The sequence below is a fragment of the Nerophis ophidion genome, linkage group LG05 (genome assembly GCF_033978795.1).
Source record: "Nerophis ophidion isolate RoL-2023_Sa linkage group LG05, RoL_Noph_v1.0, whole genome shotgun sequence".
NCBI classification, from domain to species: domain Eukaryota; kingdom Metazoa; phylum Chordata; class Actinopteri; order Syngnathiformes; family Syngnathidae; genus Nerophis; species Nerophis ophidion.
Window position 1 is genome coordinate 10,101,462 of NC_084615.1, and position 27,540 is coordinate 10,129,001.

Genomic DNA, 27,540 nt, shown 5'->3' on the forward strand with positions numbered 1-27,540 from the left:
AAGTCACGTGACTGATCACGAGCTGTTTCGATCACATGACCGACACACGAACTGTGCCGCACTGATGTCTGCGCGCCAAACTGTGTTTATAAGGAAGCGGCTCTGTCAACGATATGCTGCTGGCAACACAATCGCCGCACTTCTGTCGTTGGTCATTTGTCATTTATCGTCGTTGGAGATCATTTCTGCCGTGTGGGAATATTTTGATCATATATCGGGGAAAAAAAGGTATTTGTGTTAATTTCCCTGTCGTTTCATCCAATTTCAAGTATTGGTTACATTAAAAAGCGGTAACAACCAATCTCTTCGATAGCTCAGTTGGTAGAGTGGAGGACTGTAGTTGTTCATGCTAGGTTCCTTAGGGCAGTGGTTCTCAAATGGGGGTACGTGAGATTTTTTTTTTTTAAATATTCTAAAAAAATAGCAACAACTCAAAAATCCTTTATAAATATGTGTATTGAATAATACTTCAGCAAAATATGAATGTAAGTTCATAAACTATGGGGCGGTATAGCTCGGTTGGTAGAGTCGCCGTGCCAGCAACTTGAGGGTTGCAGGTTCGATTCCCGCTTCCGCCATCCTAGTCACTGCCGTTGTGTTCTTGGGCAAGACACTTTACCCACCTGCTCCCAGTGCCACCCACACTGCTTTAAATGTAACTTAGATATTGGGTGTCACTATGTAAAGCGCTTTGAGTCACTAGAGAAAAGCGCTATATAAATATAATTCACAATTCACAAAAGAAATGCAACAATGCAATATTCAGTGTTGACAGCTAGATTTTTAGTGGACATGTTCCATAAATATTGTTTATGTGTGAAATATTCTTTTTTTTGTGAAGAAATTTTTAGAATGAAGTTGATGAATCCAGATGGATCTCTATTACAATCCCCAAAGAGGGCACTTTAAGTTGATGATTACTTCTATGTGTAGAAATCTTTATTTATAATTGAATCACTTGTTTATTTTTCCACAAGTTTTTAGTTATTTTTATATCTTTTTTTTCCAAATAGTTCAAGAAAGACTACTACAAATGAGCAATATTTTGCACTGTTATACAATTTAATGAATCACAAACTGATGACATAGTGCTGTATTTTACTTCTTTATCTCTTTTTCAACCAAAAATGCTTTGCTCTGATTAGGGGGTACTTGAATTAAAAAAATGTTCACAGGGGGTACATCACTGAAAAAAGGTTGAGAACCACTGCCTTAGGGCACTTGATCAAATCCAGCTCGAACCCATTACCTTTTTACCATGAATTGATTAACGTGGACCCCGATTTAAACACGTTGAAAAACTTATTCGGGTGTTACCATTTAGTGGTCAATTGTACGGAAAATGTACTGTACTATCTACTAATAAAAGTTTCAATCAATCAATCAACAGTGCGTATTCAGAGCGCATGTAAAAACAAAAGAATTCCCACTCGACAAGTATCTTCATTCACAACACGTTCTCTTAGATTTCCATGTTATGATACACATTTAGTGGTCAATTGTAGGGAATATGTACTGTACTGTGCAATCTACTAATACAAGTTTCAATCAATCAATCAATCAATCAATCAATCTCCCATTATTTATTGATTTTATCTAAAAAGATAAAAATATTTTTTTATTCAAATGAAGATATGAAATAATCCTAAATTAAATACAATGACTTGGTTTGTATTATTGTAGATCAGGGGTAGGCAACCTATGGCTCTAGAGCCAGATGTGGCTCTCAGATAATTATATTTATATAGCGCTTTTCTCTAGTGACTCAAAGCGCTTTACAAAGTGACACCCAATATCTAAGTTACATTTAAACCAGTGTGGGTGGCACTGGGAGCAGGTGGGTAAAGTGTCTTGCCCAAGGACACAACGCCAGTGACTAGGATGGCGGAAGCGGGAATCGAACCTGGAACCCTCAGGTTGCTAGCACGGCTACTCTACCAACCGAGCTATGCCGAGTAACCGTGTAATACTCTTCCATATCAGTAGGTGGCAGTCGGTAGCTAATTGCTTTGTAGATGTGGGAAACAGCGGGAGGCAGAGTGCAGGTAAAAAGGTGTCTATTGCTTAAACCAGGGGTAGGGAACCTATGGCTCTAGAGCCCGATGACTGCATAAATCTTAGCTGACATTACTTAACATGATAAGTAATGAATAATTCCGCCGGTAATCACAGTTTCAAAAATAACGTTCAAATTATAAAACATTCTCATGCATTTTAATCCAACCATCCGTTTCCTACCGCACCTGTTCAAGATGTCGCATTAATGGTAAGAAGTATTATATGTATTATTGGTTAACTTTTATAATAACAATGTTGTTAAAAAGAATAAGAGACTTATTATACGCTACAAATGTTGGTCATACTTAAAAATGCACAAATTTAGTGGTATTCAGTGTTGAAAAATGTTATACGGCTCTTACGGAAATACATTGGGAAATATTTGGCTTTCATGGGGATAGGTTGATTGGCAACACTAAATTGGCCCTAGTGTGTGAATGTGAGTGTGAATGTTGTCTGTCTATCTGTGTTGGCCCTGCGATGAGGTGGCGACTTGTCCAGGGTGTACCCCGCCTTCCGCCCGATTGTAGCTGAGATAGGCGCCGGCGCCAGCGCCCCCCGTGACCCCAAAAGGGAACAAGCGGTAGAAAATGGATGGATGGAGGGCTCTCTCAGCCAAAAAGGTTACCGACCCCTGTTGTAGATACTAGGTCATAAAATCAGTGTCAGTTGAGTCAATCCATAGGTTGCCTGCAGGGATTCTTAATGTCCAGCAGATGTCAGTATTTAGTGACACAGTATCAATACACTTTTGCAATGTGTCGAAACGATACATGACGCCTCATTAACCCATCACTACTAATAATCACCAAGCAAATAAAACAACCCAAAAACAATCAGACAAATGTCGACAGTGATAACGTTTTCATTGAGTTAAGTATATTCAGAGAAACAGGCATATAAGTAGATGCTAACAGCTCCATTCAAAACGAATGCAGCGGCTAGGCTACGTAAAGCTACACAAATGCAACTCACCAATTCCGCAGATAAATGACACTCAAAACACTCTCGCACGACGGCCCGCGGCTCCAGCAGTCGGCTCCTACAGTTCCACATTATTACATTTCAGTTAGAAGGCTTAGTTAATTATTAAAGTGGCAGAACCGGCAGCAGCCCACTACCGGGTTTTATGCTTCCCGCGTTAGGTCACGTGACTACGCGACGCAATTACACACATGGTCACGTGACCACGTGACGTAATGACGCACGCAAGGACAGTTTAAACGACGAAAATAAATTGAAAGGATATTCAATGGGGTTTTGAAAGAATATATATAAATAAAATGATATTTAAATAGAAAGGATATTCAATGGGGGTTTGAAAGAATATTTAAATATAAAAGGATATTTAACTAGAAAGGGTATTCAATCACCCGGGTTACGCGCAGGCTACCTAGTGGTCACGTGACATGGAAGACCAATAGGACACAGGCTGCCTGGTGGTCACGTGATATGGAAGACCAATAGGACACAGGTTGCCTGGTGGTCACGTGACATGGAAGACCAATAGGACACAGGCTGCCTGCTGGTCACGTGACACGGAGGACCGCTCAAAACAAATCGCGCCAAGATTGTGAGTAAAATAAAACGCTCGTGGCGCTCAAAATAGCGGTTGAAATAACACAAAAACACTCGACATCTTAAGGGTACGTAAAAAGTGAACAACATCCGGCAAGAATTATAAAAATAAATAACTTGAAGGGCCCATTTCATCTTTTCAAAGAAGCTCAGTGTCACAATACCATTTATCACCACTATCCATCCATCCATTTCCTACCGCTTATTTCCTTTGGGGACGCGGGGGGCGCTGGTGCCTATCTCAGCTACAACCGGGCGGAAGCAAGTTCGAGTATCATTGGCAAATTTTCACTTAGTCTCGGCCTTGGCACGCATATGTGTCCTCTTTTTGGGATTTCACAATGAGGCCAGCCTAGATAAACAATGATCGGTGTAATTCTAGCTTTGTTTTATGTATATTAAAACCATTCTAGTTTCACCAAACATGGAATAAATAGGAACGTGTCAGACGATTCAGTGAAATAAAGATTTAAAAAAATTAGAATTAGCTTAGCCGCCATGTTCCACTTATATTTGTTACCTTCGCCATTTTTTGGACTATTTCAACAAACCACCACACAAGTTAGAAAAAAAAGAAAGATTTGTTATGCAAAAGTCATTCAAGAAGTGAAAGCGTCGCTTAAAACGATCACATTCAAAACAGCCAATTTGGCATTACCCAGCATGCTTTGCGGTGCAGAAGCGTTGTCCACGCATCTGCGTTGCCCATACTTGCCAACCTTGAGACCTCCGATTTCGGGAAGTGGGGGGTGGGGGTGGGGCTGGGGCGTGGTTAAGAGGGGAGGAGTATTTTTAAAGCTACAATTCACCAACCCGAGTATTTCATCCATATATATGTGAAACACTTGACTTTCAGTGAATTCTAGCTATATATATTCCGGGGCAATGGCACCTATCAAATACACAGTTCTACTAACTGTACTGTGCTTGCTGGTTACTTAAAAAAAAAAACAACAACACTTACCTTTCACTATTTGAGTAACCTTTGTTCTGCCATTTGCGTACTGGCGAGCGATCTCCGAATCCGGGAACATATCCTGTACGGATTTGTTGTAGACATCCGCAAATGAGAACGGGATGTTGCTTCCATCTTTGTCTCAGCATAAGTTACACCATCGGGTCTCCATTTTGCGAGGTGGCCCGTAATACTTGGTTGTGAACAATGATGGGCTGCGGACGCTTTGTGCTTCGCTGACCGTTCATGACTGAGTATATCCGTTCGGCCGCCGTGTTCAATGGAGAATTCTGTTCTACAAAATTTACAGGCAACATACCCCTTCCCCTTCGAACTCTCCTGGATAAACTGAAATTCTTGTTTCCAATCGTTTTGGAACTCGTAAGCGTATTTCTTCATTTTGCTCTTGGACGGCGTCGCCATGGCTGTAACTTCCTCGTTCTTCAGCTTCGTCTAGTTTGTGCAGTTTTTTTTATTAAAACCCGTAGATGTTGTGACGGGATTGGGCAGGCAAGATGTTTATATAGTGGGAAAGCAGACGTGAAAAAAGGCTGTCCGCACACTCGAGTCCACATGGCTGAATTTCAGGAGGTTTTCGGGAGAGGCGCTGAATTCCGGGATTCTACCGGAAAATCCGGCAGGGTTGGCAAGTATGGCGTTGCCAGACGGGAAAATGACAAATCTCACGATAAAACGCACTTTATTGAGCTCCACAGTGGGAATATTCCACGGTTGCTGTGTTTAATTGACATACATTATGAACAAGACTAAAGGAAACTTAGTACGAACGAAAGCGTTAAAAGTATGATGAAACCCACTAAAGCAGGGGTGTCAAACTCAAATACAGAGTGGGCCAAAATTTAAAACCGAACAAAGCCGCGGGCCAAGGTTGAACTAATTATCCTTTTAATAAGGACCCAACCAAGTTTTGCATTGAATATTGAACAAGCAAGGCTTATATAACTTTATAGTGACATGCGAAATTGAGTTTAAAAAAATAATAACAATAATTAACAAATATCAATGGCATATCAAATAAAATTTCAATAAAAACTGAATGCGTCTTTTCTATTTGCAGCCTTCTGAGATAAATATCAAAATAAACTTTTTCCAAAGGCCAATAAAGTAAAATATTGAAAGCAAAATAACGATAAGGAATGAATCAAACATTCAAGCCTTGAAGTAGCAAGAGGAAGTGAATTAACAAAACCTTAATTATTGCTCAGTTTGCTACACTGATTTGCTTCAACAGCGCTTCTATAACCTAATTGTGCAAAATCAATTTTCAAAAAACAAACGAAAAAACATCACAGAAATAACATTTAAATAAAAAAATGCAATGCCTCTTTTGTATTTGCAGCCTTCTGAAGTAAATATCAACATTAACCTTTGCCACTAGCTAATACATTTGAAAATAAAATAACAATGAGGTGGTCTGGGTTGGGGGGTGGCGGGGTTCGGTGATTATTGTAGCGTCCCAGAAGAGTTAGTGCTGCAAGGGGTTCTGGGTATTTGTTCTGTTGTGTTTCGGTGCGGTTGTTCTCCCGAATTGTGTTTGTCATTCTTGTCTGGACAGGGTTCACAGTGTGGCGCATATTTGTAACAGTGTTGAAGTTGTTTTTACGCCCACCCTCAGTGTGACCTGTATGGCTGTTGATCAAATATGCATTGTATTCACTTTTGTGTGTGTGTGTGTACAAGCCGCGTATACTATGTGACTTGGCCGGCATGCTGTATGTATAGAGGCAAAGCGGACATAACGACAGGTTGTGGAAGACGCTAAAGCCTTTAAGGCACGACCCCAATATTGTTGTCCGGGGAGAAATTCGGGAGAACGGTTGCCCTGGGAAATTTTCGGGAGGGGCACTGAACTTCGGAAGTCTCCCTGGAAAATCAGGAGGGTTGGCAAGTATGAGTATAAGCTGTATAATACCGGCGGGCCAGCTCTAATGTTAATCTGATATTGCCTCAAGGGCCAAATTAAAATTACACGGTGGGCCAATTTTGGCCCGCGGGCCAGAGTTTGACACCCATGCACTAAAGAGTAACATATTGCACGCAGAGCACATAAATTGCACATTAAAAAGGAACTATTGTACGTCTGGCAACGCTTCTCAGCACGTTTCGTGACTACTCGTCACCATAGTAACGATTTTTGTCAGCGGGAAGTTCAACCCTAAAGACTTGGTTAGGGCTTTTGCTGGATGCGTTTTGGTAAATTCTGTTTTTTATATCATTCAAATGTAACCACTTTGAATGTACATCACATCATTTTAAAACAAGCCATGTTTACTATTAACAGGAGTAACATTGACGCTGAAGACTAGACTTAGACTTCCTTTTTATTGTCATTTAAATTTGAACTTTAGAGTACAGATAAGAACAAAATTTTGTTGCATTAGCTCATGGTAGTGCAGGATAAAAAATCTATAAGGTGCAGATATAAATAAATTGTACAGATAAATATGTTGCACTTTTGCATATGCATCCATGTTTATGGATGTATGTTATATATATAAATATATAGATATATATATACGTGTGGGAAAAATCACAAGACTACTTCATCTCTACAGAACTGTTTCATGAGGGATTCCCTCAATCATCAGGAGATATATATATATACACATATATATATATATATATACACATATATATATATACATATATACACATATATATACATACATACATACATATATGTATATATATATATATAAAAAATAAATTTTTGGGGGGAATTAAGGGGATTATTATGATACGTTCAAGAGTCTTATGGCATGAGGGAATAAGCTAATATAATGATAATAATAATAATAGGTTTTATTTGTAAAAAAGCACTTTACGTTGAGCAAACAACCTCAAAGTGCCTCAGTGTAAAAAATAGTGATAATAATAGTAGTAAAAAGATAATAAAAATAAATAAAATATAAAAGTAAAAACAACCCAATAGCTAGAACCAGCATGCATGTCTATATAAAGGCTTTTTTTTAAAAAAAAAGATGGGTTTTTAAGCCTTTTTTAAAAGCATCCACAGTCTGAGGTGCCCTCAGGTGGTCAGGGAGAGCGTTCCACAGACTGGGAGCAGCGGAGCAGAAACCCCGAATCCCATTGTTCGAAGCTTTGTCCGTGGAGGTTGGAGGAGGTTAGCCTGTCCGAAGCCGAGGTGTCGTGTGGAGGATTTGGGTTGGGGGTGAGCAATTCCTTGGGGTAGAGGGGGGCACTGGTGAGTTAGTAGGGAGATTTTGAATTCAATCCCGAATGGAACAGGAAGTTGGTGTGATGTGGTCATGTTTCCGCACTCTCATCATGTTACAGAACATGGTTCTGCTACAGAGGCTGCGGAACCTCTGCGCCTGAACATCAGTTTTGAATACATGGGTTTCCGATGACGTCACAACCGTCACCACCATTCCCCTTGTCCGCCATCTTGTGTGTCAAAACAAACACTCGTAACCAAGGACGCCTCCGTTGTATTTTTGTGAGAAATGGGTCACACGTGTCGTTTGGGGCTGTGTAAACCGCGCCAATTGAGGACAAAGAACAACAAAGTACTACGATATCGCAAAGGTCTAAGTAAAACAGGGAAAAGAAACCGAGCGACTGTCGACAGAAAGGCGCAACCTGTGGCTAGCTAGAATCAATGGAGTGGGATTTACCCCAGATCCAGCAAAACGACATTATAAAGGTTGCTCTGATCATTTTGTAACAGGTACTTTGAATTATGTTGCTCTCTGTATCGATGATAAAATGTGTTACGGTTGTGATCAAAATGATTCAACCCCCACACAATTTTGGTGTTTTAGCAAGTTGGACATTTACTCCGTGTATTTTGTTTATAGTCATATTAAATAAAGACGCGTTAAATAGACAAATGCAACTTGAATTACAACATTATATTTTGTAACATACCAAACAGTGTCATTTCTCTTAATATCTCATTGACAAAATTATTCAACCCCTTGAAGATCATACTGTATGGTTAGAATAGATATTAAAACATAGGAGGAACTACTATAATATAATATAGACAATCTACGCTTATTTTTGGACGATTTTATTAAAATTTGACTGAATTAAATCAAGATACCCTAAAACTTCCATATCCCTATAAAAACTACAAGAAAATCCCCAAAAGGCTGTCTATGTGATTAATGAGTGAAAATCTAAGCTGACCAACACGCCGGACTGTAGTCAGTTGGAAGCGTGTCTTAATGAAATTAAACAATGGATGTCCGCTAATTTTTTGCAACTCAACGCCAAAAAAAACGGAAATGCTGATTATCGGTCCTGCTAGACACCGACCTCTATTTAATAATACAACTCTAACATTTGACAACCAAATAATTAAACAAGGTGACTTAGTAAAAAATCTGGGTATTATCTTCGACTCAACTCTCTCCTTTGAGTCACACATTAAAAGCGTTACTAAAACGGCCTTCTTTCATCTCCGTAATATCGCTAAAATTCGCTCCATTCTGTCCACTAAAGACGCTGAGATCATTATCCATGCGTTTGTTACGTCTCTTCTCGATTACTGTAACGTATTATTTTCGGGTCTCCCCATGTCTAGCATTAAAAGATTACAGTTGGTACAAAATGCGGCTGCTAGACTTTTGACAAGAACAAGAAAGTTTGATCACATTACGCCTGTACTGGCTCACCTGCACTGGCTTCCTGTGCACTTAAGATGTGACTTGAAGGTTTTACTACTTACGTATAAAATACTACACGGTCTAGCTCCATCCTATCTTGCCGATTGTATTGTACCATATGTCCCGGCAAGAAATCTGCGTTCACAAGACTCCGGCTTATTAGTGATTCCTAGAGCCCAAAAAAAGTCTGCGGGCTATAGAGCGTTTTCCGTTCGGGCTCCAGTACTCTGGAATGCCCTCCCGGTAACAGTTCGAGATGCTACCTCAGTAGAAGCATTTAAGTCTCACCTTAAAACTCATCTGTATACTCTAGCCTTTAAATAGACCTCCTTTTTAGACCAGTTGATCTGCCGCTTCTTTTCTTTTTTCTCCTGTGTCCCCCCCCCTCCCTTGTGGAGGGGGTCCGGTCCGATGATCATGGATGAAGTACAGGCTGTCCAGAGTCAAGACCCAGGATGGACCGCTCGTCGGGCCCCAGGATGGACCGCTCGCCTGTGTATCGGTTGGGGACATCTCTACGCTGCTGATCCGCCTCCGCTTGAGATGGTTTCCTGTGGACGGGACTCTCGCTGCTGTCTTGGATCCGCTTGAACTGAACTCTCGCGGCTGTGTTGGAGCCACAATGGATTGAACTTTCACAGTATCATGTTAGACCCGCTCGACATCCATTGCTTTCGGTCGCCTAGAGGGGGGGGATTGCCCACATCTGAGGTCCTCTCCAAGGTTTCTCATAGTCATCATTGTCACTGGCGTCCCACTGGATGGGAATTCTCCCTGCCCACTGGGTGTGAGTTTTCCTTGCCCTTTTGTGGGTTCTTCCGAGGATGTCGTAGTCGTAATGATTTGTGCAGTCCTTTGAGACATTTGTGATTTGGGGCTATATAAATAAACATTGATTGATTGATTGACATTAGCCTGAAACAATTGTTGTTTATTCATTTTAGGAAAACGAGCAGATCTATACCATTTTACCAACCCGGATTGGGCGCCATCCTTAAAAACTCGCAACCTTTTGATCCACAATCATCTAAGAAGAGATATGAACGAGCAAAAGGCAGGCATGAAAAATACAAACGCTCTAAGATCACCCCCTGGGAAGTGAGGGGAGCAGTGGGCAGCAGCAGTGCCGCGCCCGGGAATCATTTATGGTGATTTAATTACCAATTCCAACCCTTGATGCTTAGTGCCAAGTAGGGAGGCAACGGGTCCCATTTTTATAGTCTTTGGTATGACTCGGCCGGGATTTGAACTCACAACCTACCGATCTCAGGGCGGACATGCTAACCACTAGGCCACTGAGTAGGTCAAAATAAGAATGGGAAATTGTTCCAGTTTCAAGGCTTCAACAATTAGTTTCCTCAGTTCCCAAACATTTATTTAGTGTTGTTAAAAGAAAAGATGATGCAACACAGTGCTGAACATGTCCTTTCCTAACTACTTTGGCATGTGTTGCAGCCATGAAATTCTAAGTTAATTATTATTTGCAAAAAAAAAATAATAAAGTTTTTGAGTTTGAACATCAAATATCTTGTCTTTGTAGTGCATTCAATTGAATATGGGTTGAAAAGGATTTGCAAATCATTGTATTCCGTTATATTTATGTCTAACACAATTTCTGTCTTTGATCTTACCAATCAAAAGGCTTGTAAAACTCCACTGTGAAGGATGGGAAGCGACATGAAGGTGTCGTTTTCTTTGATCTATTGTGATCCACAGGAAGAGCCTGTCTTCACCCGAGATCTACAAAGCCGAAAGGAAGTAGGACCTGACCCCTTTCCATGCACCTTTTCTTTGAACTGTTTTTTAACCGAGGGCAACGGCTGTTTACGACCCCCTTCCTTTAGAAACGGCTGTTCCCATGTAATCATGGAAAGTCCAAATAAAAAATGAGGCGTGCAACCTTTCATCAGAGTGTGGGACGACACTGTACAAGGGTACAGGTCTTCGCGTTTATTCTCATCGAGCCAAATTGAATCCTGTCTCTGTTTAATTCCTTGCATCTTGTCTGTTTGATAGACGTCATCGGTGTTTGAACCTGACCTCTTCCGTCCCACTCCTTGACAGGGGGTGGAAAGGACTTGAGAGGGAACCGGAGAGGAAGTGTGACTGAAAATGGCGGAGAAGATAAAGCTGACAGCGATAAGAAAGGCAGAAAGCTTTAACAAGCTCAGAAAGTCCCCACTGACGCAACACGACATTCACACCATTCTACTTTCTCATTAAAAAGCCATTTTATTACCAATAGTAGTTTGACACCCATACAAACTATCCCCTTTGTCCAATGTTTCCTCAATTGTTACCTTTCTTCTTCTCCACCGCCTTCACTCGGCCCTCCAGGCTCCTCAGGCGATGCTCCAGAACGCCCGTCTGGTCCGAGCCGGAGGTCAGCAGGCTCAACAGGATGTACGCCAGCACCAGGCCGCCCAGGCGCACCGCCGTGGTATCCCCGCTGGCGCTCTTGTCGCTCACGATCATGGCGAAGAGCCACAGCACCACCGCCATCTTCACCAACCAGAAGACCTGCCGCAGAGTGCCGATCACCAGGCGGAGGAGGATGGTCAGGCCCCAGTAGCCCATGAGAGCCAGGATGCCCCACTGGGCCACTGTGATCACACCCTCTGGGGTGAAGCGAGGCAGCGTGAAGGTAGCTGGGATGGGAACAATGAATTACATTATTTAAAAAAAAAAAGAAAAAAAAAGTCGTAGCAGCCTGAGGGAGAGGCACTCCCTCATATTTCCTACTTTCAGTGCCAACAAACTGGGAGTAAACAAGCCTCGCACCAAACACCCACCATCAAATCCTGTGACTCGAAGGATCTCCGTCACGTACACGGCGATGACGTTGAGGCCGCTGGACGCCCCTTCGGCCACGCAGCGGATCATCATTTGCAAAAACTGTTTGGGTGTCCAGAGAAGACAAGTTTTAGCTCGTTGCAACACTTTCTGATCACATTCAAAACACATGAAAACTGAGCCCTTCCTCTTTTTTTTTTTAAGTCATATTCTCTCTCATTGACATGATATACACTGTGCAGGCCAAAAGTTTAATGCGTTTTATCTTCATGAATGTTTACATTGTAAATTGTCACTGAAGGCATCAAAACTATGAATGAACACATGTGGAGTTATGTACTTAACAAAAAAAAACATGTTTTATATTCTTGTTTGTTCAAAATAGCCCCCCTTTGCTCCGATTACTTTTTTGCACACTCTTGGCATTCTCTCCATGAGCTTCAAGCACACCTGTGAAGTGACAACCATTTCAGGTGATTACCTCTTAAAGCTCATCGAGAGAATGCCAAGAGTGTGCGAAAAAGTAATCAATCAATCAATGTTTATTTATATAGCCCCAAATCACAAATGTCTCAAAGGACTGCACAAATCATTACGACTACAACATCCTCGGAAGAACCCACAAAAGGGCAAGGAAAACTCACACCCAGTGGGCAGGGAGAATTCACATCCAGTGGGACGCCAGTGACAATGCTTACTATGAAAAACCCTGGAGAGGACCTCAGATGTGGGCAACCCCCCCCCCTCTAGGGAACCGAAAGCAATGGATGTCGAGCGGGTCTAACATGATACTGTGAAAGTTCAATCCATAGTGGCTCCAACACAGCCGCGAGAGTTCAGTTCAAGCGGATCCAAGACAGCAGCGAGAGTCCCGTCCACAGGAAACCATCTCAAGCGGAGGCGGATCAGCAGCGTAGAGATGTCCCCAACCGATACAGGCGAGCGGTCCATCCTGGGTCCCGACGAGCGGTCCATCCTGGGTCTCGACTCTGGACAGCCAGTACTTGATCCATGGTCATCGGACCGGAGCAAAGGGTGGCTATTTTGAAAGAACTAGAATATAAAACATGTTTTCGGTTATTTCCCCTTTTTTTGTTAAGTGCCGTATTTTTCGGCCTACAAGGCGCGCTTAAAATTATTTTTTTTCCACAAAACTCGACAGTGCGCCTTATAACCCGGTGCGCCTAATGTAAGGAATACGTTTGGTTGAGCTTACCCACCTCGAAGTAATTTTATTTGGTAAATGGTGTAATGATAAGTGTGAACAGTAGATGGCGGTCAAACATAAGAGATAAGTGTAGGCTGCACCGTTCGTTCTGCTTCAACATCCGAGTATTATCTTCTTAAGGCCCAAGCTGTTTGTTTACAAGCTTTTTAAATTTCTCTTTACTATTTGGGCTTATTGGACTCTAATTAAAATAAAAACTAAGAATCAGCTTTTGATATGATGTACTTAGTCCATAAGTACACAAACATATACTTCATGTTTAGTGACATGCTAATTCTTATTTATACACCTTTTCCAAATTCCATTGTTTGTTGTACTCTTCGGACACCACCAGATGGCAGCATAAGTGTCCACATAAGCAGCCATAAAACCCCAATTCGGTAGTGCACAACATTTTGGAAATAAGAGCTAAAAGGTGCTGTCCACGCATGTGGCCACTAAGCCTTTAGAGGTTTTAAGGTGTGTCTATAGGGTAAGACGAATTCCCTGGCATTTTGCTTCGCAATATTATGCAAAAGCGACTTTTCTTACCTTCTGGTACCTGCTGATCTGTACTTGGGATCTGACTAAGTCCTGAAAAATTGCGCGAATCCGCCTTTGTAGTCCGTGTCGACACCGGAGTCGATAAGCTTCTTCTTTTTCTCTATCTTCTTGTTATGGGACATTCATCCTCCACTGTTGCCATTTGTAGTATAAAGTATTGTAAAGTACTTACTTATATGAGTCAGTATCCTCGCCATGAAAGCGCTAAAACATACCGGTGTCGTGAATTTACATTATTCACCCAAAGAACTTTAGCTATTGGACTTCAGGTCAGACAGTTTTTCATGGGACACATTTCCGGCGTTGTTGCACTAATGAGCCACGGATGAGGAGATGCTGCTCCGTTATTGATTGAAGTAAAGTCTGAATTTCATTACAACAGTTAGCTCCATTTTTTGACACTTTTCCCACTCTACACCGCTACAACAAAGATGACGGGGCGAAGACGCTGTCAAAGGTGAGCCACGTAAATAAGAAAGCGCATCCAGTATTTTTTAACTTTAGAAAGTTATATGGTTGAAACCGATAATGATGCCCAAAAACTTAAAAAAAGATGGGAAAACCTCAAATGCTTATTTTGAAAATGTTAATTTCTTTGAAAACATTATTTTGTTTATAGATTATATGCAATCTGTTGTTTCCTAATTTGAGTGTGCATAAATGAGTTGCTAAATCCGACCTGGACATAATCTGAATAGTATATAAATGTAATTTTTGTTTACAGATTATATGCAATCTGTTATGTTCTCCAATTTGTATGTACATACATGAAGGTGCGTGTTGCTGAGCCCGACCTGGACTGGACCTGGTTTTAAGAACCCCTTAAACAAGGGGTGTCAAACTCAAATACAGAGTAGACCAAAATTGTAAACTGAACAAAGCCGAGAGCCAAAGTTGAACAACTTAACCTTTTAATAGGGACCCAAACAAGTTTTGCATTGAATATTGAACTAGCAAGGCTTATATAACTTTATAGTGACATGCAAAATCGAGTTTTGTTGGTAGCGGGGGTGTATATTGCAGCGTCCCGGAAGAGTTAATGCTGCAAGGGGTTCTGGGTATTTGTTCTGTTGTGTTTATGTTGTGTTACGGTGTGGATGTTCCCCCGAAATGTGTTTGTCATTCTTGTTTGGTGTGGGTTCACAGTGTGGTGTAACAGTGTTAAAGTTGTTTATACGGCCACCCTCAGTGTGACCTGTATGGCTGTTGACCAAGTATGCATTGCATTCGCTTGTGTGTGTGTAGAAGCCACATATTACGTGACTGGGCCGGCACGCTGTTTGCATGGAGGAAAAGCGGACGTGACGACAGGTTGTAGATGATGCTAAAAGCAGTACCTTTAAGGCACGCCCCCAATATTTTTGTCCAAGTGGAAATTCGGGATTCTCCTGGAAAAATGGGGAGGGTTGGCAAGTATGAGAATTAGCGTTGAATGCGGTGATACAACGGCACCGCCACTGTATAATACCGGCGGGCCAGCTCTAATGTTAATTTATTATTGCCTCAAGGGCCAAATTAAATTACATGGGCCAGAGTTTGACACCCATGCTTTAAACAATCTAATTTCATTGACAACCTGATCTGGTGAAGATAAGGTAATTTAAAAACAATAAAATTAGAAAGAAAGTAAAACGATATAAAAACAGTTACATAGAAACTAATAATTAATGAAAATGAGTAAAATTAACTGTTAAAAGTTAGTACTATTAGTGGACCAGCGTGTGTGCTTCACGGACTGTACGTATCCCGTGCAGATAGTATTGTTCTAAATTGTAGGAACCAGATTATTATAACAGAAAGAAACAACCCTTTTGTGTGTATGAGTGTAAATGGGGGAGGGAGTTTTTTTTTGGGTTGGTGCACTGAATGTAAGTGTATTTTGTATTTTTTATGTTGACTTAACTAAAAAAAACGGCACATCTTGAAGCGACTGTCAGAAAGCAGCTTGAAGATGATCTGTAAAACATCATCTATGCCAGTGGTCCCCAACCATTGGTAACGGGCCGCAGAAGAATTTTTTATAAAAAATAAATAAATGGGTTGTACTTTTATAGCGCTTTTCTACCTTCAAGGTACTCAAAGCGCTTTGACACTACTTCCACATTTACCCATTCACACACACATTCACACACTGATGGAGGGAGCTGCCATGCTAGGCGCCAACCAGCACCCATCAGGAGCAAGGGTGAAGTGTCTTGCTCAGGACACAACGGACGTGACGAGGTTGGAACTAGGTGGGATTTGAACCAGGGACCCTCGGGTTGCGCACGGCCACTCTTCCACTGTGCCACGCCGTCTCATGAAAAATAAATAAATAAAATAAATATTTTTTTTTCAAACACAATATACACTTACAAATAGTGCACCAACCACAAAAAAATCCCTTTTTCATGACAAAAACGTCCCTTTTTCATGACAAAGAAGAAAAATAAAAAGAAAAGAAAAAAAGCGTTGACCGGTCCGCAGATACAAAAAGGTTGGGGACCACTGATCTATGCAACATTTTGACCAAAGAACCACCATTACATGTTATGTAGACCAGTGGACCCCAACCACCGGGCCGCAGAAGAATTTTTTATTAATTTTTTTTTTAAATTGTTTTAAAAAATATATATTTTTATTAAATCAACATAAAAAAACAAGATAAACTTACAATTAGTGCACTAACCCAAAAAAACTCCCTTTTTCATGACAAAGAAAAAAAAATATATATATATATAAATAAATAAATAAAAAGACAACCCCCCCCCGGGCCGCGGGACAAATTACTAAGCGTTGACCGGTCCGCAGATACAAAAAGGTTGGGGACCACTGATCAATGCAACATTTTGACCAAAGAACCACCATTACATGTTATGTAGACCAGTGGACCCCAACCACCGGGCCGCAGAATAATTTTTTATTAATTGTTTTTTTTTTAATTGTTTTAAAAAATATATATTTTTATTAAATCAACATAAAAAACAAGATAAACTTTCAATTAGTGCACTAACCCAAAAAAACTCCCTTTTCATGACAAAGAAAAAAAAAAATATATATATATATAAATTAAAAAAAAAAAAGACACCTCCCGCGTCCACCAGCCGCAGGAAAAATTATCAAGCGTTGACCGGTCCGCAGCTAAAAAAGGCAGTGTTTTACATACGACTCCTTTAATGCGCTCTATAATCCGGTGTGCCTTACATATGACAAAAGAACAAAAATAGACCGTTCATAAGCAGTGCGCCTTATAATCATGTGCGCCCTATGGTCCGTAAAATACGGTACATAACTCCACATGTGTTCATTAATTGTTTTGATGCCTTCTTTGACAATGTAAAATATATAGTCATGAAAATAAAGAAAACACATTGAATGAGAAGGCGTGTTCAAACTTTAGGCCCTTACTGTACATAATAGTGAAGGGAAATAACTTTCTGAACATAATTTAATTGCTGCTTTGCTGTGGACTTGAGCAAACAGCTGTGTGTGAGTGGCAACAGCTGCCCCACCTCTATTTTTGTATACCAAGCACACAAACAAACGCACACATGCAGAGGAATCGTCCGTCAAGGTCAGGGGAAGCCCTGCAAAGTCGCTTATCTGCACCTGTTGCACGACAGCAACTTACAAAGTGAGGACTGTTCAGCATGTCAGAGCATGACTCGGGCATCTGTCACCTCACGGTGCTGTCTGTGTACGCCTTAAAATAGGCCTTGTTAGACAATTGATATAGCAATTAATTTATCTATTAACTGGTGTAATTCTGTGGAAATGACTGTTCACATTTTGAAGTCATTGTGACAAAATAGTCTGCAGCCAGTCTCAACTAGTAAGAAGAGAAGCTATGGCCAGTTGAGTGACTACTAATGCAAACACCTCCTCCTGAGAGATTAAAAAAAAAAAGGTTATAAAAACATTCGCACATATGCTGCAGTATAAGCCTATTCAATACCTAATAATGCTAACAATATAGCAAATATTACCCAGTAGTTGGGAACATCCATTGTCTACTGCTTGTCCCTTTTGGGGTCGCTAGAGCCTATCTCAGCTGCATTCGGGCGGAAGGCAGTGTACACCTTGGACAAGTCGCTATATCATCGCAGGGCCAACACAGATAGACAGACAACATTCACACACTGGGGCCAATTTAGTGTTGCCAATCAACCTATCCCCAGGTGCATGTCTTTGGAGGTGGGAGGAAGCCGGAGTACCCGGAGGGAACCCACACAGTCACGGGGACAACATGCAAACTCCACACAGAAAGAGGATTGACCCCAAGACTGCTCAGGACCTTCATAACTAACCCCTCTTCCACCTTGATGCCATAGTTTGCAACATTTAAAATAAAATACAAAAATCGTACCTGTCCGTCTTTTTGAAAGAGTGTACGTTTCGAAATCTACATTATTTACAATTGGGGTTGAATCATTTCAAGTCTATACAGTCATCGTATTAAAATGTCAATGTCAACATAATATTTACTAGACCAAGGGCATTCTCATCGCAGATACCAAAGCCCTTGGAGGGCCGCTTCATGATAAGAAATACAGTAGGAACGGGATTGAGAAGGCACTATTTTGTTTACAAGTGCAATGTCCACTTTAGCCGCCATTCCAGCTTTGACCAGTTGCTATGTAGAGTGAAGCTTTCCCTCATTTTCAGCAGACTGCATTGCAAAATGATTAACCCCTCCTCTTCCTCTCATGTGAGATCCACCCAGGACTGGGTCCGTGTAAATCCCGTTCCTACTGTAGCTTGTTGCATCGAATAATATTGAGGTAAAAGCTGCTTTTTTCTGTCGACATTTAGTTACATTAATCATCCATCCAGGGGCGGCACAGCTCGGTTGGTAAAGTGGCCGTGCTAGCAACGTGAGGGTTGCAGGTTCAATTCCCGCTTCCGCCATTGTAGTCACTGCCGTTGTGTCCTTGGGCAAGACACTTTACCCACCTGCTCCCAGTGCCACCCACACTGGTTTAAATGTAACTTAGATATTGGGTTTCTCTATGTAAAGCGCTTTGAGTCACTAGAGAAAAGTGCTATATAAATAATTCACATCCATCCATTTTCTTCCGCTTATTCCCTTTGGGGTCGCTGGTGCCTATCTCAGCTACAATCGGGCGGAAGGCGGGTTACACCCCGGACAAGTCGCCACCTCATCGCAGTTACATTAATCAATAAAGATTAAATAAAGTTGATCCACATTCTTTTTAGGCAATCACGGAGATTTGGCCCCCGGGCCTTGAGTTTGACATGTGTACCTGACTCAATAAAGTTGAAAAACTTAGTCGGGTGTTACCATTTAGTGGTCAATTGTACGGAATATGTACTGTACTGTGAAATCTACTAATAAAAGTTTCAATCAATCAAACATGTTGAAAGTGCAATTTCATGTGCGTTTATTCAAAAAATATTAACGATGGTTATATCAAGCAGAAAAAAAACACGCATCAAAGCTATAAAGCAGGGGTGTCAAACTCAAATACAGAGTGGGCCGAAATTTAAAACTGAACAAAGCCGCGGGCCAAGGATGAACAAATTATCCTTTTAATAGGGTCCCAAACAAGTTTTGCATTGAATATTGAACAAGCAAGGCTTATATAACTTTATAGTGACATGCAAAAACAAGTAGCAAATAATAATAATAATAATAATAATGATTAAAAAATATCAATGGCATATCAAATAAAAATTGAGTGCGTCTTTTCAATTTGCAGCCTTCCAAGGTAAATATCAAAGCAAACTTTTTCCACAGGCTAATAATACATTTGAAAATAAAATAACAATAATGAATGAATCAAACATTCAAGCCTTGAAGTAACAAGAGAAAGTGCATGAATAAATTCTTAAATATTGCTCAGTTTGCTACACTGATTTGCTTTACCACTGAATATGGAACAAGCAATACTTATATAACTTAATAGTGCAAAATAAACTTTCAAAAAACAAACAAAAAAACATCAATGGTAAAATAAATACAACTTTAATAAAACATTGAATGCGTCTTTTCTATATTTGCAGCCTTCTGAGGTAAATATCAACATTACATTTTTCCACAGGCTAATAAATCTTAAAATAATGCGATGGGTGGGGGGTGGCGTCAGGTGGTAACGAAGGGTGCATAATGTAGTGTCCCAGAAGAGTGAGTGCTGCAAGGGATTGTGGGTATTTGTTCTGTTGTGTCTATGTTGTGTTACAGGGCAGATGTTCTCCCGAAATGTGTTTGTCATTCTTGTTTGGTGTAGGTTCACAGCGCGGCGCATATTTGTAACAGTGTTAAAGTTGTTTATACGGCCACCCTCAGTCTGACCTGTATGGCTGTTGAGCAAGTATGGACGGCATTCACTTAAGTGTGTGTATAAGTCGCATATATTATATGACTTGTCCGGCACGCTGTTTGTATTGAGGAAAAGCGGACGTGAGAACATATTGTAGACAACGCTAAAGGTAGTGCCTTATAGGCACGCTACCAATATTGTTTTATGGGTGGAAATCTGGAGAAATTCGGGAGAATGGTTGGAAAATCGGGACGGTTGGCAAGTATGAGTATTAGCGGCGAATGCATTGTTACAGCAGTATCGGCGGGCCAGTTCTAATGTTAATTTGATATTGCCTCAAGGGCCAAATGAAATTGCAGGGCGGGCCCGCGGGCCAGAGTTTGACACCCATGCTATAAAGCATAACCAAACTAACTAATCAATAGTAGAGTACATTTATATAGCGCTTTTTTTCCTCCTAAGACTCCCAAGCGCTTTACACAGTGAAACCCATGATCTAAATCTTTAAACTACATTCAAACCAATGTGGGTGGTACAAGAAGCAGGTGGGTAACGTGTCCTGCCCAAGGACAACAGCTGTGACAAGGATGGCGGAAACTAGAACCTTCGAGTTGCTGGCACGGCCGCTTTACCCGCCAAGCCACGACGCCTCAATAGATTACTAAAATAAATCGGTAGCTGCAGCCCTGATAAACATGTATTTTCAGTGATGAACTAGAAAAAAAAAAGGAAAAAAATCTGTTGTCAAAAGTAAAAGGAAGTAGCCTGTGGAAATTATTAGTATGAGTCAGAAAGTATGGGAATGAGTCAGTCTGCACAACAAGTTACAGACAAAAGTGGTGGAACAAGATAAAGTCAGAACACAGGTTTTGAAAAGTCCCAGGAATGTGAATGTACTGGTCTTACTTCTTTCAATAATGGTCAAGATTCTGATCCTCAATATTGGCAAAAATAAATGACAATTTACCTTTATAAGATGAGGTGAAGCTGAAACATTACATTGAACAGATTGTTTTCTTACTGGATATACTTTTTAGTTTCTTCTAGTCAGACAAGATTTAGGTTTAGTAAATGTTATATACAGTACAGGCCAAATGTTTGGACACACCTTCTCATGTAATGAGTTTTCATTATTTTCATGACTATTTACATTGTAGATTGTAACCAAGGGCATCAAAACTATGAATGAACACGTGGAGTTATGTACCGTATTTTCCGGACCATAGGGCGCACCGGATTATAAGGCGCAATGCCGATGAACGGTCTATGTATGATCTTTTTTCCATAAATACGGCGCACCCGATTATAGGGCACATCAAATGAGTCATATTATTACTTTTTTCTAAATGTAAAACACTTCCTTGTGGTCTACATCAGTGGTCCCCAACCACCGGGCTGCAGAAGAATTTTTTATAAAAAAAAAATATATATATATATATTTTTTTTTAATATTAAATCAACATAAAAAACACAACATACACTTACAATTAGTGCACCAACCACAAAAACGTCCCTTTTTCATGACATTGCATTCGGGCGGAAGGCGGGATACATCCTGGACAAGTCGCCACCTCATCGTCATCGCAGGGCCAACAGATAAACAGACAACATTCACACACTAGGGCCAATTTAGTGTTGCCAATCAACCTATCCCCAGGTGCATGTTTTTGAAGGTGGGAACCCACGCAGTCACGGGGAGAACATGCAAACTCCACTCGGGATTGAACCCAGGACTACTCTGGACTCTCGTATTGTGAGGCACATGCACTAACCCCTGTACCACCGTGCTGCCCCTTCAGTGACAATCCACAATGTAAATAGTTATGAAAATAAAGAAAACGCATTGAATGAGAAGGTGTGTCCAAACGCTTGGCCTGTACTCTACATTTTTATAAATGTTGTACGCTAAACTTCTTTGACCTGACACCCAAGTCCTAACTGGACACATAATCTGATAGAACCGCCAGATTAAAGTTCTATTTCGGTTTCTGATCCAACTCTTTCTGCATCCTGGAGACGGCGTGGAGAAATTGAGAGAGTGGCCGTGCCAGCAATCTGAGAGTTACTGGTTCAATCCGGAACTTCTACCCTGTTGTGTCCTTGAGAACTTGACACTTCACCCTTGCTCCTGATGGGTCCTGGTTAGCACCTTGCATGGCAGCTCCCGCCATCAGTGTGTGAAAATGGGTGGATGTGGAAATACAAAGCCCGTTTCCATATGAGTTGGGAATTGTGTTAGATGTAAATATAAACGGATACAATGATTTGCAAATCATTTTCAACCCATATTCAGTTGAATATGCTACAAAGACAACATATTTGATGTTCAAACTTATAAACATTTTTTTTTATCAAATATTCATTAATTTTAAGAATTTGATGCCAGCAACACGTGACAAAGAAGTTGGGAAAGGTGACAATAAATACTGATAAAGTTGAGGAATGCTCATCAAACACTTATGGAACATCCCACAGGTGTGCAGGCTAATTGGGAACAGGTGGGTGTCATGATTGGGTATAAAAGCAGCTTCCATGAAATGCTAAGTAATTCACAAACAAGGATGCGGCGAGGGTCACCACTTTGTAAGAAAATTGTCGAACAGTTTTAGAACAACATTTCTCAACGAGCTATTGCAAGGAATTTACGGATTTTACCATCTAGGGTCCGTAAAATCATCAAAAGGTTCAGAGGATCTGGAGAAATCACTGCACGTAAGCGATGACGTTACGGACCTTTGACCCCTCAGGCGGTACTGCATCAAAAACCGACATCAGTGTGGTAAAGGATATCACCACATGGGCTAAGGAACACTTCATAAAACCACTGACAGTAATTACAGTTGGTCGCTACATCTGTAAGTGCAAGTTAAAACTCTACCATGCAAAGCCAAACCCATTTATCAACAACACCCTGAAACGCCGCCAGCTTCGCTGGGCCCGAGCTCACCTAAGATGGACTGATGCAAAGTGGAAAGGTGTTATGTGGTCTGACGAGTCCACATTTCAAATTATATTTGGAAACAGAGGACGTGGTGTCCTCCAGAACAAAGAGGAAAATAACCATTCGGATTGTTATAGGCGCAAATTTCAAAAGCCATCATCTGTGATGGTATGGGGGTGTATTAGTGCCCAAGGCATGGGTAACTTACACTTCTGTGAAGGCACCATTAATGCTGAAAGGTCCATACAGGTTTTGGAGCAACATATTTTGTCATCCAAGCAACGTTATCGTGGACGCCCCTGCTTATTTCAGCAAAACAATGCCAAACCAAGTGTTACAACAACGTGGCTTCATAATAAAAGAGTATGGGCATTGGGTACTCTCCTGGCCCGCCTGCAGTCCAGACCTGTCTCCCATCAAAAATGTGTGGCGCATTATGAAGCGTAAAATACGACAGCAGAGACACCTGACTGTTGAAGGACTGAAGCTCTACATAAAACAAGAATGGGAAAGAACTCCACTTTCAAAGTTTGAACAATTAGTTTCCTCAGTTCTCAAACGTTTATTGAGTGTTGTAAAAAGAAAAGGTGATGTAACACAGTGGTGAACAAGCCCTTTCCCAACTACTTTGGCACGTGTTGCAGCCATGAAATTCTAAGTTAATTATTATTTGCAAAAAAAAATAAAGTTTATGAGTTTGAACATCAAATATCTTGTCTTTATAGTGCATTCAATTGAATATGGGTTGAAAAGGAATTGCAAATCATTGTATTTGTTTATATTTACATCCAACACAATTTCCCAACTCATATGGACACAAGTTTTGTAGTCAAAGTGCTTTGGGTTCCTTAAAATAAGGGGCAGAAAGGGGCTATACAAGTACAACCATTTACCATCCCTTTTGCACTAAAGCAGCAGAATACATGGATTCCTCACCTCACATGCATGAAATACCCCACATGCACGTAATTCCTCACCTCACATGCATGGAATATTTGTTTTAATCTGAACAAGCGTCTCTCAGGAAGATGCACCACTACTGCTACTGCAAACAATAACAAACACACTATTGGATGGGACCTTATGTGTCCTGTGCAACGTTGGTCTACAATCATGTCATGCTACTAGGGGGGGCAGGTTAGAAGAAAATCCCAGGTGGTTTCTTACCATGGCCACTGAATAGACGTTCTCCTGCCCGAGCAGTGACTCTAGAAACAAGAGTGCACTCTAGGAGAGCAGAAGAGCGAAGTGACAACAGGTGAAGAAGCCAAAAAGGAGGGGGGAGCATTAAACGTTGTGGTTGGATGAAGACAGAGAGAAAGAGGTCCAATTAGTGGTTATTTAAAGGCCTACTGAAACCCACAACTACCGACCATGCAGTCTGATAGTTTATACATCAATGATGAAATATTAACATTGCAACACATGCCAATACGGCCTTTTTAGTTTAATTAATTGCAATTTAAAATTTCCCGCGAGGTATCCCGTTGAAAACGTCGCGGAATGATGACGCTTATGACGCGTGACGTCACCGGTGGTAGCGGACATGTTCTCCCAGCACCGATCACGGCTAAAAGTAGTCTGTTTTTATCGCATAATCACACAGTATTCTGGACATCTGTGTTGCTGAATCTTTTGCAATTTGTTCAATTATTAATGGAGACGTCAAAGAAGAAAGGTGTAGATGGGAAGCGGTGTATTGCAGCCGGCTGTAACAACACAAACACAGCCGGTGTTTCTCTGTTTGTTGTGAAGCTTTAATATGGAACAGAGCGGTCAAGCGAACACGGTTCTCTCCCACATGTCGACCGGCAGGTTTCGGTGAGAAAATTGTGGTAATAAGTCGTCTCTTACCGTAAACATGAGCGGAGCTTGTGTCTTTCCTCCTGCAGCTGTGACTTTCTTGCCTTCTCCGTGGCTTCCCTCAGAGACACTGGCTGTCACCACACCCCTCCGACTTCCAGGTATGACTATATAACAGGGGTAGGGAACCTATGGCTCTAGAGCCAGATGTGGCTCTTTTGATGACCACATATGGCTCTCAGATAATTATATTTATATAGCGCTTTTCTCTAGTGACTCAAAGCGCTTTACAAAGTGACACCGAATATCTAAGTTACATTTGGCACTGGGGGCAGGTGTGTAAAGTGTCTTGCCCAAGGACACAACGGCGGTGACTAGGATGGCGGAAGGGGGAATCGAACCTGGAACCCTCAGGTTGCTAGCACGGCCACTCTAACAACCGAGCTATGCCGAGTAACCGTGTAATACTCTTCCATATCAGTAGGTGGCAGTCGGTAGCTAATTGCTTTGTAGATGTGGGAAACAGCGGGAGGCAGAGTGCAGGTAAAAAGGTGTCTAATGCTTAAACCAGGGGTAGGGAACCTACGGCTCTAGAGCCAGATGACTGCACCTGGCTCTCAGATAAATCTTAGCTGACATTGCTTAACACGATAAGTAATGAATAATTCCGCTGGTAATCACAGTTTCAAAAATAACGTTCAAATTATAAGACATTCTCATGCAATTTAATCCAACCATCCGTTTTCTACCACACCTGTTCAAGATTAATGGTAAGAAGTATTATATGTATTATTGGTTAACTTTTATAATAACAATGTTGTTAAAAAGAATAAGAGACTTATTATACTCTACAAATGTTGGTCATACTTAAAAATGCACGAATTTAGTGGTATTCAGTGTTGAAAAATGTTATATGGCTCTTACGGAAATACATTGTGAAATATTTGGCTTTCATGGCTCTCTCAGCCAAAAAGGTTCCCGACCCCTGCTATATAATCTCACTAAAACACTAGTAACACAATAAGCAGACAAGGGATTTTCCAGAATTATCTTTGTAAATGTGTCTAACATCTGAAACGCCCCCACTGCCCTCGTCTTTTTTTCCTTCTTCTAGTCCTTCACACTCAGTATCCTCATCCACGAATCTTTCATCCTCCCTCAAATGAATGGGTAAATCGTCGCTTTCTCGGTCTGAATCGCTCTAACTGCTGGTGGCCATGATTGTAAACAATGTGAGGAGCTCCACAACCAGTGACGTCACACGCACACCGTCTGCTACTTCCTGTAAAGGCAAGGCTTTTTTATTAGCGACCAAAAGTTGCGAACTTTATCGTCAATGTTCTCTACTAAATCCTTTCAGCAAAAATATGGCAATATATTGCAAAATGGTCACGTATGACACATGGAATGGACCTGCTATTCCCGTTTAAATAAGAAAATCTCCTTTCAGTGGGCCTTTAATAGTTGTGGTTGGATGAAGACAGAGTGAAAGAGGTCCAATTAGAGGTTAATTAAGCTTTGATTAGGGATAATTAGTCGCGTTAGGAAGAGTTAGGAGGAAAAATCGTGTTTGTTTTTTTTACCTCAACCACTGATCGGATGACACCAGTTCCCAGCAGAGACTCCGCGTACTGGTGGAGCTCCTGGCTGGCTCCACGGAACAAGCTGCGCAGGGTGACCGTCGGCGGGCTCTCCTTCCCGGCGGTGTGGCTTGCTTGCTCGGCCTCAGCATGGAGCACCGTGGAAGTCAGCAGGAGCAGCAAAATGCGAGCCGCGGCGCTCAAACAGACATTAAAAGCCATCGTAGGAGCACCGTTTTGTTCCAAGGACGGGATAAGAAATGGTCTTTAACCGACAAAAAGGGGTTAAAAGGACGGAAATGCGATCGAGGGTGTAATTATAAACTTTGGCAAGGCGGCAATGATCCACTCCTCCTCAGCCAAGGACGCTGCGGTATTAACGCTAGCTATATTAGGCAGCTAACACTTTCAGAAGATTTAAACCCAAAAGTCCAACACGCTTCCAGTTTCAAGTTATAATAAAAAAAACAATTCAGTGCACTAATGTTCCAAAAGTAAGCCAAACAAAAAGATGGGGAAAAAAACGAGACGTTGTGGCTTTGAGCGGAACACGAGCCGAGTGAAGCTTATTTGAGCGCCGAGTCATACAAAAGTCACGCGCGATAGCCCTTTGTCTCCAAATGTATGTTAAGTTCGGATATTTTCTTATTTTGGAAGTAAAATGGCTCCAGTGGTTGCTAAAAAAAATTAAAAAATATATACTCCTTTCCCCGCCGGGGTTGACGACAAATCCTGACGAGTTGCAGCATAGATGTGGGGGGGAAATCCAAAAGAGGCTACGAAATGCATTCTGGGAAATGCAGTCTTTCTCCCCATAGCTCAGGGGTCACCAGCCTTTTTGAAAGCAAGAGCTACTTCTTGGGTACTGATTAATGCGAAGGGCTACCAGTTTGATACACACTTAAATAAATTGCCAGAAATAGCCAATTTGCTCAATTTACCTTTAACTCTATATTATCAATAATTAATGATAATTATCTTTGTGGAAACATTGATCATCTAAATGATTTCTCACAATGAATACATATTTTTGATGACATGTTTTAAACAAGTTAAAATTCAATCTGCACTTTGTTTGAATATATAACAAATTAAACCAAGCTATATTTCTAACAAAGACAAATCATTTATTCTAGATTTTCCAGA

The 27,540-nt window shown here is 41.1% G+C and overlaps 1 protein-coding gene across 2 annotated transcripts; it reads right to left on the reverse strand.

Annotated features, from left to right (window-relative positions):
* Positions 1-11,458: 11,458 nt before the first annotated feature.
* On the reverse strand, positions 11,459-27,182 carry LOC133552622 (voltage-gated monoatomic cation channel TMEM109-like). Of its 2 annotated transcripts, XM_061899926.1 has the most exons (4): positions 26,398-27,182; positions 24,179-24,238; positions 12,039-12,141; positions 11,459-11,894 (listed from the first exon to the last, which is right to left on the reverse strand). In XM_061899926.1, exons 1-4 carry the CDS (start codon positions 26,614-26,616, stop codon positions 11,536-11,538), a joined length of 741 nt encoding a protein of 246 aa, XP_061755910.1. In that variant the 5' UTR covers positions 26,617-27,182; the 3' UTR covers positions 11,459-11,535. The 2 variants fall into 2 exon arrangements, with proteins under 2 accessions (XP_061755910.1, XP_061755911.1); XM_061899927.1 differs by lacking the exon at positions 24,179-24,238 and having other exon boundaries at positions 26,398-27,177.
* Between the last annotated feature and the right edge of the window lie 358 nt (positions 27,183-27,540).